The 12,091-nt window shown below is 29.9% G+C and overlaps 2 protein-coding genes across 3 annotated transcripts; one reads left to right on the top strand and one right to left on the bottom strand.

Moving 5' to 3' along the window:
* Positions 1-2,689: 2,689 nt before the first annotated feature.
* On the top strand, positions 2,690-5,935 carry LOC101494247 (GCN5-related N-acetyltransferase 6, chloroplastic). 2 transcript variants are annotated; one of them, XM_004513426.4, is made up of 9 exons: positions 2,690-3,176; positions 3,307-3,556; positions 4,314-4,366; positions 4,622-4,658; positions 4,751-4,816; positions 4,960-5,064; positions 5,149-5,302; positions 5,422-5,501; positions 5,601-5,935. In XM_004513426.4, the coding sequence occupies exons 1-9, from the start codon at positions 3,064-3,066 to the stop codon at positions 5,664-5,666; spliced, it is 924 nt and encodes a 307-aa protein (XP_004513483.1). In that variant the 5' UTR covers positions 2,690-3,063; the 3' UTR covers positions 5,667-5,935. The 2 variants fall into 2 exon arrangements, with proteins under 2 accessions (XP_004513483.1, XP_004513484.1); XM_004513427.4 differs by having other exon boundaries at positions 2,691-3,176; positions 5,425-5,501.
* A 1,192-nt stretch (positions 5,936-7,127) lies between these two features.
* Positions 7,128-12,085, bottom strand: LOC101493926 (DNA repair protein rhp7-like). The gene is made up of 6 exons (XM_004513425.4): positions 11,052-12,085; positions 9,295-9,728; positions 8,827-8,988; positions 8,209-8,284; positions 7,570-7,725; positions 7,128-7,401 (listed from the first exon to the last, which is right to left on the bottom strand). The coding sequence occupies exons 1-6, from the start codon at positions 11,676-11,678 to the stop codon at positions 7,282-7,284; spliced, it is 1,575 nt and encodes a 524-aa protein (XP_004513482.3). The 5' UTR covers positions 11,679-12,085; the 3' UTR covers positions 7,128-7,281.
* Between the last annotated feature and the right edge of the window lie 6 nt (positions 12,086-12,091).

The following is a 12,091-nucleotide window of genomic DNA, read 5'->3' as shown; positions in this document are numbered from 1 at the left end:
ACTCATTACAATACAGATTCAAATATCCATAATAATATTTTATGAAGTTGCAAGTCCTACGCTAATATTATTTGAGATATGAAAAACAATTGATAGGAAGTTGTAAGTATAATTATAAAATCATGATTAATAAGACATAACTCTTAATTATAAAATCACAATTATTTACATATTCATCATAATCAAATTCTTAAAAAATTTGCAAACGTTTATCTTTCGATTATAAATATTGTAGTGGTCCAATGATATTAATAGATGTTAAAATATAAAAGAAAACGAATAATTAAACTAAACATTAATATAATAAATAAATAAATAATATATTTCTATAAGTGCGGATGCAAGACGGAGTGAATACTATAGTACCTGTATCTGCATCCATACCCGCTTAATTTCGCGTGTAATTACTCGTCCCCGTGTTCATACCTATTAAGCGGATTTTTACCATATCTATTGTGAGTTTTTTTGCAGGTACCCACTGAATCTGGATCTAATTGTCATTCTAAATAGTATCCTATACAATTTAAATTCGAGTTTTATAGTTTTAGTTCTAATAAAAATTACTTATGTGTAGTTAAGTCTTAACTCAACTGTTAAATGCTTATATTATTAGATTGCACGTCTTGTCCCGAATTCAAATCTGAAATCTCATAATTGTCGTAGTTAATTATGATTGAATTTATCATTTCTTCTAAGGCCAACAAAAATATACAAAACTCAAAGTTTATTTTAATGGAGCAAATATTTTCCATTTAGTTGTTTTGAAATATTAGTTAAATCAATAACACTTAAATTTCATAGATAACTTTAATTAAGTTGGTGATTAAAATCTAAAGATTATTTCCCGTCAGTTATTTTAAAATACATTAGATTGCCAAGAATACAACATTTTCTTGAATGATTTGACCAAAATAAATAAATGATGAAGTTCAAGCTTAAAATTTTAAAAGTAAACCCAATATCATAGCTTCACATTTTATAGGTTTTAAAATTCTGATTTACAACTTTGGACGTTGATTTAAAGATTTCGATAGTTAATGATCCGTAAATATCTATTTTTACGTTCTTTGAATCTTAAAATATATTTTGACTCTCATAAGTTTCGGAGTCTAATTCGTCTAGATATTTTGTTGTAAGATAAAATTAAAAATTATGTACATGTCAAAAAAAATTAAAAATTACGTAAAGACTAAATAAAATCAAAATAAAAGTATCACATAAATGACAAATGAGAATAAAATAAAAAAACTTAATTTTAATAATTAATATAATTCAATTGATTTCAGATTTATATAAAAAAATTAATAAATTTCCAAAAGATGTAAACTAGAGTGTCTACATAGATTACAAGTGATAAAAAGAGTTTAAAAGTTTATAATTAGTAATAGAATAGAAGTTATATATATATATATATATATATATATATAATTAAGTAATTTTAAATTTAAATTAAGATAAAAAAAAATTAAATTAACATTTTAAATTTTGTAAGTTTCAGAAAGACGATAGTGAAAGTGTCTAGATAAATGACAAGCTTAAGTAAAAATAAATTAATTAAATTTTATAATTTTAATAATAATATATTTAAACTCTGTTTACATAATTATAAATGAATGAAACGAAGTAGAATCAAATAAAATAGAATAAAGTGAAATAAAATAAAACAGTATAGAAAATTTATTTTAATGTCTAGATATCTTATGAAGAAATAGAATAAATTATAAAAAATTTATTCTACTTTTATCCTTATTTAGAAACACTACTATAACTATTTTGATATAATAATTTTAAAATCAAATCTTAACCACTTGCTTATAACATGTTTCATTAGATTTTAAATTTGAAAATATAAAAATATATTTTTATTAAATTAAACAAATGATATTTTTTTAGATTAAAACTCGTTTTAAAAAATTATTTAAATATATTTTTATAAAAATAAAATAAGTTTCTAAAAACTATTCACATAGACCTCTAACGATTCTTACCTGCATTTATCATTTTCTGCCTCTTTTACTTTAATTATATATAAATTACGTAAATAATGTCGAGTGAGGTATAAATTTTAAAAACATACTATGATATACACACGAGTAAAATTGATAGAAGAAACACGAGAATAGCTAATGAAACAATACTTTGATAAAAGGATAAAATAATAATAATTTAATTAAAATATTTTATTCCATTGCATATCCTCCAAATTGGGAGAATTGGAAAATAAAAAGAGAGAGTAGTATGAGATGGAATAGATTAAAGAGTTAAATATGATTTTAATTTTTATAAAATTTTGATTTTAGTTTTTATAAAATAAAAATACAATTTTAATATCTAAAAAATTATCTTACAAATAGTTTTAATTTTTATTAAAATAAAATATATTTAATTATTTTTTAATATTAAAATTTTTGAATGATTTTTCGTAAAAAAATATTTAGAATATTAAAAAATACAAAAAATTAAATTAAAATAATAAAAATATGTATCTAAAAATTGAATTTTAAATTTTTTTTTTATATTGTTATAAACATACTTAAAAAATTATTTAAAAATATATATTAATTTAATAGACTAAAACTAAAAAGTATATTATAATTTTACAATAAAAATTAAAAACATATTTAACTATAAAGTAATGAAATCTTAATTATACCATCCTATTCCACTTCACTCCATCTCCATGAATCCAAAGAAAGCCTTAAACCTTAAATGTTGAGAAATGAAATAGTGGATATAAATGGATAAGACATATTATCCATTTGGTTGACTCATCAAATCCATAATAATTCAATTCAACTCAACTCCACGCCGGAGGGGAGAAGGAGAACAAACAACATCACCACCAAATCAAAACCACGTACTCTCCAAAACTTTATGCTTCTCAAACAACAACCTCAAACCAAAACCAATTAGCGCCTAATAATTTACCACCAAATTCTTCACCTCCTTCAATCCAATACTGGACTTATTTATTTATTCCAAAATCAAACAACCTCAATTCTTAACCTTCTAAAACATCATATATCAGTTTTTTTAATGGGTTTTCAATAACCTAATTCAATCATGTCTCCTATGTCAACTATTCCAATTCAAAAACATCATCAATTTCATATCTTACTTTTCAATTCCTCTCGCTCCCTTTACAAATCCACAAAACTTACCTCCTCATGGACCATGTAAGTTTCTCTATTTCATTAATTAATCTCTTCATTTCATTTTTTGAATTATTTTTTAGTTTGATGATTTCATTCTTAAATCTTAATTTCTCAAATGTTTGTGTTTTTAATTATTATTTAACATGAACAGGTCCATGGATTCCAATTTTTCACCAACAATGAATAGTAGTAATAATAGTGAAATGAAAAAGAAGATGAAGATGAAGGAAGAACTATCAGTGCAGATTTCGACGCCGGCTATTCCGAAAGTTGAAACTTTAAGCTCCAACAGTCTCCAATTCGATCGGTTGCAGCCTTCGGATCAAGAGTTAGTTCGAGAAAATCAATTTGAGTTTGGACAATTTGTAGCTAGAGAAGCTGTGCTTGATGAAGAGTATTGGGTATGTCATAATTGTTGGATTAAAAAAATATATTAAGGATTGTGTTTAGAGAGTGAATGATCAATTTAGTGTTTGAAATTGAAATTGTAGGGCCGATCAATTTGGTCTTGAAATTAACGAAGTTTTAGTAAAATGATATTTGAAGTTGAAAATTCTCGATCATATTTGTCCTTTTAGAACAATTTTAGAGATTAAATAGATCAATCCAAAAGGACTAATGTAATTGGAGACTGTTAATTTCAATGACCAAATTGCCAAATTTCTACGATTTGTTTTGGGACCTGGATTCCTTGCAGTATTAATAGCACATAGTTACACCCAGTGATCAATCTTAGTCATTAATTTGAGATCAGACAGGTCCAGGTCGAATTACGCATGCACTAAGTCAGTTTTAAACAATCTCGACCATTGATTAAGATTTAGACAGTCGAGGTTAATAACTGTGTGACACAGTTACTGCAGAGAATTTGCTTCCAATTTTATTAACTAAAATGGTGATACACTTGCTATGTCTTTTAGTTGCCTCTTTTCATTACTTACTTATCAGTTATGCTATGTAGAAGTTGAGGATGACAGGAAAATAAAAACTTAACATAATGTTGGAATCAGAAAAAACTGTTTTATAAGTGCAGGATTCCATTTAGGTGCATTCAACCAATCATTTATCATTCGTATGTACTTTTGTGAAAAAAAACTTTGTACAAAAAAGAAACAGCATTTTCTTTTATTTACTTGTATGTTTTGAATTGTGTGGTAGACAGCAGCCTGGCTAAGGGCAGAAAGTCATTGGGAGAATCGAACATTTGAAAGGTATGATACAGAATACATCAGAAAGCTCCAATGTTCTTTCGTAAATAAGGATTCTGAAGAATGGATTGAAACAGTTATTTCCTTATTGTCGTGTATTGTGTTACTGCGTAAAATATGCATTGAGCAGGTTGTGGCACTTGAATTGAGAACAGACGATAAACCGGATCAAAATGGATAATGTCAGAAAATCAATTTCATAAATAGTAGAATATGAAAATTTGGGTGGTACTAACTGCCATTATGTTTTTTTTTCAGATATGTTGATAGCTACAAAAGGAAATTCGCCGAGCAGGTAGGAGTTGACAGTTTTTAATTTGCAAACTGAGTACTGTATACAGTGTAGTGTCTTTCATGAAAATTTTAACAAGAATCACTATTGTTTAGGAATTTAATGCGGTAAAAATGCGGTGCAAGGTACAAAATGGGGATAGCTTCACATGCATTATCGCGGTAAATTAATCTCATCTTAAATTCTGACGTAGTTGATAAATTCAGTTTGAAAAAAAATATAAACTTTTAAACTCTTTAATGTTTGATAGTTGATTGTGCTTGAGTATGTTTCAACTAAAGGTGTTTGGATTCAAGTTTATCAGGTGAGGAAGGAGCAGAAGAATGTAAAGCGCTCGGTAATAAAAAGTGTTGTAGGAACACTTGATTTGAATGTTCAATATATGCTACAAGGAGAGACTTTTCCTGGGGTACTGCACATTCTTTCGCATCTTCTGTTCTGTCTAGACTGATGATGTTGATGTTTTTCACTGACTTATTCATCATTTCTGCAGGAACGAGTCAAGACACCTTTTTTTCGCAGCATGAACAGGACACCACCAAGTAGATATGCTTACATTGCAAACTTATGCGTTACTAAATCGGCTCGACGACAAGGAATTGCAAGCAACATGATGTATTTTGCTGTTGAATGTGCAAAATCTAATGGTAATAATAATATGAACATTTAAGTTGCAGTAACTTTATACTTTATGTCTGATATGACATGAAATAAAACTAAAAGACCTGAATTCATAGTTTTTTACTTTATTTTTGGATTCATTTAGCAGGTGTGAGGCAAGTATATGTGCATGTTGACAGAAATAATAGGCCTGCTCAGTTATTGTACCAAAAAATGGGATTTGAGGTAATGTAATTGTTGGTTCATCTGTATTTTCAATTTTCTTTAATGGATTGTTGCTACATGTGAAATGAATGACCGTGGAAGCTTCGTCGTGTTTTTCAGATGGTTGAAACCGCAAATTCCCGGTTGTTACTTGAGGAAACATACTTGCTACGTTTACAAACGTAAAATACGAAAGATAGTCACTTATGATTCAATTTGGAACAGTTGCAAAATTTCAAAGTTCAGCTGCTTCAGTTCCAACTGTAAATTATTTGAGGTAAACCCTTTTGTCTATGTAAATGTGTGTAGGTGTCCATCTTTTTATGTATGGATGCCTTTCATTTTGTAATTTTTGTGTAATCTTCTTTTTATTGAATTTGACGATAAGCATACTCAAATATATTTGGATTCCAAAATGATTAATGAAACAGAACAAGAACATGTATTGTCTTTTACTCTAGTGTTCTTGCGGTCAAATGATTTTTTGTGTTAACCCTACGCCTTCCAAGGATAAGGAGTTTTGGTAATTTGTAGCTTGGTAGGAAAGTAAGTCAATTATGGTCAATGACCGTTATAATCGGGGATGAAACTCAGGTACTTGTGATTGATTTGACTTCAATTTGTAGGCAAAATCAATTCTAATTCTAATTTGATTAATTCTAACTTTAAGCTTGCCTTCACCAATTGAGTTTAATATTTTAAATTTATTGTTGACCTGACTTTAAATATATTTAAATGTAAATTATTTTATATGTAATTTATTTTTAATTAAAAATAATTTTTAGGGACATGTTGGTAAATCATTTTTGAGCGAATAGGCAAATTAATCTTTTAAATGTGATCTAATTAATAATTGAATTTTGTAAATTGGTAAATATATATCTAAAATTATAAAATATCAATTAAAATAATACTTCAGTATACTTTTGCAATAAAATATTTTGTTGTAGTATTGTAACTAAACATATAGTTTATCGACGTTAATCTCACATCAATGTTATCTTCTCAAGTATAAATTGTCAATAAAATTGTATCTCAAAACTTAATTTGTGAGCAGGGCCAGTCCAAGACGTTATGAGACCTAAAATGAAACCGTTAGACGTAGTCTTTTCAAGAGTTAAACAAATTATTAGTATTTTATTTAATAATTATAGAAAATTTCTTTAACAGACTTAATGGCATTTTCAAATCTATTTGCTCTATATTTTTTTTAAAATAAAATAAGACATTTCAACTGTTCTACAGCAATATTAAGAACTTGTATAAAATTTTTCATCTTTTGATTGATGAAGAGAATAATGTGTATACATTGTATCAAAAATATTTTATTTAATTAAATAAGATTTTATCAATTTTAGTTTAAAAATATTAAAATGTTGGTCTTTTTTGTTTATGGTATAGTGATATTGACAAAAGATCAACAAAAACAATTATATAATCAATTATTATATCTCAACATAATCTCTACCGATAAAACTTTAAATATAAATTATTTTAATCAATATTTTACAATTTCAATTATATATTTATCAATTTACAAAATTGAAAATCTAATTTAACTTTAACTGAGCGTGTAAAAAGAACAATTTGTCTATTGTCTATTCTCTTAATATGAAACGTAATTGTTATGCTTTATTTAGGACAAAATTCAGAGTCTAATTTAGTATGCGTCCTCTAGTATTCTAGAAATATACTATAAATATCTTGTACATTGTTATGCCATTGTTACAATATACATTTCATCTGATTCTACTTTATGCCATTACAATATACATTTCATCTTATTCTACATTATGCAAGTCTACGGAAACGATGAATAATTCAAGGCGCCTGGTTCTGTCACTTGCGAGATAGGAGTCATTTTTATACCGATAATCTGGATCTCTGTGTTTGAGTGACCCTTCAGAAAAACATCAGTTATCTACAACAATATGAAACATCATCTTAATTCTTCAGAAAGGGTTGGTGAATCATATTACACTATATCTTATATTTATTTACAAAATACAATCACAAACGTAAGAGGGACTATACATATATGGATAATTAATAACAAATGTTTTTTAGATGAGGTTCAATGATACAATACCTGAGTGCATCCAAAAGTTTTAAGTAATCTCAGCGACAAGCAACTATCCACTATCAAACCCATTGCATTGTCGCTCAAATTTCGGCACCAAGATACATCTAGACTATGCAAATTTTTTGCATGGCTTGCAAGTGACAAGGTTGTGTGATAACCAACCTGGATTAAATCAAATTTCGAACTCAGTGGAAACAACATAACTAATATTTAACAGGCTAACACAAAACTGATGGCCAAATCATGCAAGAATATTTTAACAGCTTCAATTAGCTATACTTTAATCAAAGTATCTTGTGTAATATAGTTTCACAAAAAAAAAACTGACAAATTAATAATATAACAGCATCTTGATTCATGAAATGCATTTGTAGACGATAATATAAAATGAATTTTGACCAACAACTAAATAAACAGGGTGTTCTGATGATACTTCAAATAACTATACATTTTTTATTTTAGAGTTGTATACATTTTGATTTTAGAGACTAGGATTGAAAAATTTCTTTTTACTAGCACAAAATCAGCTCTTCCAGCATGTCAGAATGGTCAAGAATCAGTGAGTTTAATGTGAGTATTTATGTATTATGCAATCATACTTGACAATGGACGAGAGAGACACAAGGAGGCAAATCAACAAGGTACCTTCTTAATGTTATTAAGCGACAATTCCTTCAAAGACTTTCCATTAGTCTCCACAAAAGCAGCAATAGCTTCATCGCTGCAATTTCAAAAAAGTTAGGTTTATTTATTCATTAATTAAGAGATATCAAGAATAGATGCAGTAAGCAAAGTAAGACTTGAAGAAGGGAATCGATCAATAGGAGGGAATGAATGATTCTCTTGTAGGATATTTTCAATAAAGAGGATATGTATAGAGATAGACGGCTTATCAGTAAAATATCATTCGAACCTGTTTATGGTCTTTTGTCTCTATTTCGACCAAGTGAAAAATCAACATAAAGAGAGTCCATTCTAATCAGTTGAATACATATATGGAAAAAGTATCAATATTTTGACTTCTGCAAAATAAAACACTCAAACAGCACATGGAAACAGCATGGGAACAAAGATAACAATCCTACTAAAATCAGAGTCGTCACAGATAAGAACAGGAAAGTGCAAAATAAAAAGTGAGAGTAACGATAAGGTGCACTTTTTGAAAGAAAAAAAAACAATAAGAAATACAAGTGTCTAGCATAAGAAAATCTGAAGTGATAATTAAAGACAAAGGCAAACATAGAAAACAGAAAAAACAAACACCTGAATGGGTTACGGCAAAGCTTTAGTGTATGAAGTGCCCGACAACTGTTTGTCAGATATCCTATGGACAAATCTGTTAATTTGCAGACGTTCATTAGATCAAGCACACATATTCCAGGACAGTGTTCAGCAACGACTTTGATTGATGCATCAGTCAAGTTTCTGCACATCAAGAAATACAATTCAACAAGCTTAAATGACAAATATATTGAGTAATAAAGAAAATAAGGAACCTGCAATTTAGGAAAAGTATTAATTTTGAAAGGACTAAGGAAATTCATATTCAAAGAATGATCAACAGTTAAAAAGCAGTAATTGGATTTATGATAAACCCCAAATAAGGTTAAACTTTTCTCTGGTTGGAAATTAAGTCACCAAATTTCTAAAATGAAATTGTCCAATAAAATACTTCAGCAAATATATTTAGGGGGTTTGAGACATGAAACGAACTGCTATAATGATACTTACATGCAGTCTTTCAAAGTAAGCTCTTTCATGTTGTGGCCACGTGCAACAATGTAATCCTTAACAAATGTATCGCAAACAGTTGGAAGACCAGCCACTGACAACACTTCTAAATGTTCAAGCTCAATCAGTGCTGGAACAATTAGTGCAGCATCAATACCAAGGCAATGATCAAGGTACAACTCTTTTAGAAGAGGTTTTAGTGATTCAGCCAAAATATAAATGCTAGAAGCCGTGAGAAGGGAGCACTGGCTAAGATTTATTGACGTAAGTATTGGAGCAGAAGAAACAAGTGCACGCAACCCCACATCTGAGAGCCGACATGCACCACTGATGGATAAACGAGTTAATCTAGGTAACCGCCTTGGTGCCTGTGCTAATGTGGCAACTACTACATAATCCGGCAAACAGCGCCCACATAGGTCAAGTTGCAGTACCTGTTTCAAAATTGAATAAACAATTCGAACCAGACAACTGAATATTTCAAAACAAGAAGAGTTAATTAAATCATCAGAAAGCAAACAGGAAATATGAAAATAAAAGCTAGCATTTATACACTTAAAGCTGAGCAAAACAGGAAAAAACCTTTAAAAAAATCCATATCAAGGAACCAGAGACACTACTACAGAATAGTCGTGTTGTGTTTTATCTGTATCATACACATTATCTTGTCAGATGCCTACCTAATGGAGTACCGCAAAAATTAGATAAATGATATGCATTTTATATTTCATAATTTCACACCAATTACAGGACATATCATGTCTCATAATTTTCAAAATTTCTCATATCCCCATATTCATATCCACGTCATATTGGATGCGTGTCTTGTAGAGTCATATATATATATATGTGTGTGTGTGTGTGTGCTGCACGACCAAACCCCTTCTCTTTTAGCTCCAAGCCAAGGTAGAGGAAGCTCACATTACCAATGAATATAGAAAAGAAACCCAAATACGTGGCAGGTGTTTAAAATAGAATGACAAACAAGGACACTAGTAGTAGTAATCATTGTGGAATTGCAACTTCTTTGAATATACTATCCACAAATTCGTACTGCAAAGTTCATCCATAATAATAGACTCTTCATCACAAAATTAATAGACTCTTTGTCACAATACTTTAAAATATCGCTTGTCTAACTTCTCCACAACTGTAAACTTATAAGGGCTTTTTCAGTTATCAAATATTGATCTAAATCGAGAATCACCTACAAACCATAGTTACCAATAGTGGAACAATAGTAGAAGTCACATAGCAGTTGAAATAAGTCAATTATTATATATATTACATACAAATAAAAAAGAGGATGCAAAACATAGCTTAAATTTTGAAAGGTTTACCTATTACGGTGATTATAGGAGTAATACTCACCAACTCTTCAGTATTTCTAATAAAAAAATAGAACATGTTTGGTGGGCATGCAAACTCTTCAGTTTTATTTATTTATAAGAACCTTAAAATCCTATTTTCCCCGGCTATTGCTGGCCAGAAGAAACTAGACTGCCGATCACTATTATCCTTATTTGACACCGGACCAAAGTTAATCAAAGTCAATGTATTAATATCACCTCTAGGGTATTAAAAACAAGTCCGCAACTGCAATTTGGCCGTTACATCAAGGTAATTAATGTTACTACAACTACAATTGAGGCTGTATCAAACATATTTGACTACGACCGCAAATTAAACCTGATCAAAACAATTCAACAAAATCAGAAGAAATGCTAAAAGCTATCAAACAAGTTAAAACCACGTACCACCAAATTAGAAGTGTCACACATTTGAAAGCATTTGGTAAATTGTTCTTCAGACAGCCATGAGCAATCTCGAAGCCGAATCTCCGTAGGAGTTCCACCAACAAGAAGTTCAAAGAAATGGTCATTAATTCTTCTCGAGTCACACAGCAACTGACTAAGCCAATGTCTAAAATCGTCGGGCACAGTCTCAAGCGAAACAATAGCATCAACATTGTTAGCAAGTATTCTTATGCAAAGTTCTTGCAACGACGGAACAGAACATTTTCCACCTAACTTCTCCGAATTCGGTTTTGGATTCCACTTTATTGAATCAATCAAACTCTTCTTTGCAGAACCTGATTGACTTTGAATCCCTTTCTTCTCTCGATCCTTGATGATTTTTATAGCAGTTGAAAAAGGACCGGGCCAATCTTCGATTTCATTCTCCTCTTGTTCAATTACAGGAGACAAATTATCGTTTTCAACATCGGTAAAAAGAGCGAAACGACTTGCGTTTTCTCTCGCTATATCTCTGAATCGTTCCATGAATTCGTTCCTCCTCACAACGTTCTCGTCTCTGGCGTTGTTGTTAGGGTTTCTAGATTGTTCAAGAACGTTCAATTCTTCGTTTACGTTTTCTTCTTCCATACTGTTCTCGATTTCAATTTCCGCGCTTAAATTGTTGTTTTCGTCTACAACAAAAACAGTTTCCTTTCCTTTCTCTTCTCTGCTTAGTATTCTTCTTTGACTCAAACTCGACTCTCCTTCGTCGTTTTTCACTTCTTTTTCTTCTTCTTCTTTTTTGTTCCTTTTTGAAGTGTTTTCAGAATCATCATTTTCGGTTGTGATTTTTATTCCACGTTTGACAACTTTTTTACCCGAACGCAAATTAAGGAAACCGTTACCTTTTTGATATGGTTCGGGTTCCGAACCGGTTGGGTTTTGTTTTTTATTACGGTTGGAAACCCTAATGTTGGGGTCAGGGGTTGTTTGGGGAGGTTCGGAGTTGGAAATAGAGGCGAGGCGAGGGCTACGTCTGCGAGGCGGGACGGGGGAGGAAA

Source organism: Cicer arietinum, chromosome 1 (genome assembly GCF_000331145.2).
Source record: "Cicer arietinum cultivar CDC Frontier isolate Library 1 chromosome 1, Cicar.CDCFrontier_v2.0, whole genome shotgun sequence".
NCBI lineage: Eukaryota > Viridiplantae > Streptophyta > Magnoliopsida > Fabales > Fabaceae > Cicer > Cicer arietinum.
Note: the sequence above shows the minus strand (reverse complement) of the source record. Positions and strands in the feature narration are given on the sequence as shown.

What these genes read in the sequence shown, in the direction of transcription:
- LOC101493926 (XM_004513425.4), bottom strand. Translation starts at nt 11,678, where the DNA reads ATGGAAGAAGAAAACGTAAACGAAGAATTGAACGTTCTTGAACAATCT. An exon ending in CTTACTTTGAAAGACTGCAT is followed by an intron (nt 8,989 to 9,294) that starts GTAAGTATCATT and finishes CTTGATGTGCAG; the next exon opens with AAACTTGACTGATGCATCAA. An exon ending in CGCTTAATAACATTAAGAAG is followed by an intron (nt 7,726 to 8,208) that starts GTACCTTGTTGA and finishes GATTTAATCCAG; the next exon opens with GTTGGTTATCACACAACCTT.
- LOC101494247 (XM_004513426.4), top strand. Translation starts at nt 3,064, where the DNA reads ATGTCTCCTATGTCAACTATTCCAATTCAAAAACATCATCAATTTCAT. An exon ending in CTTACCTCCTCATGGACCAT is followed by an intron (nt 3,177 to 3,306) that starts GTAAGTTTCTCT and finishes TAACATGAACAG; the next exon opens with GTCCATGGATTCCAATTTTT. An exon ending in TGCTTGATGAAGAGTATTGG is followed by an intron (nt 3,557 to 4,313) that starts GTATGTCATAAT and finishes ATTGTGTGGTAG; the next exon opens with ACAGCAGCCTGGCTAAGGGC.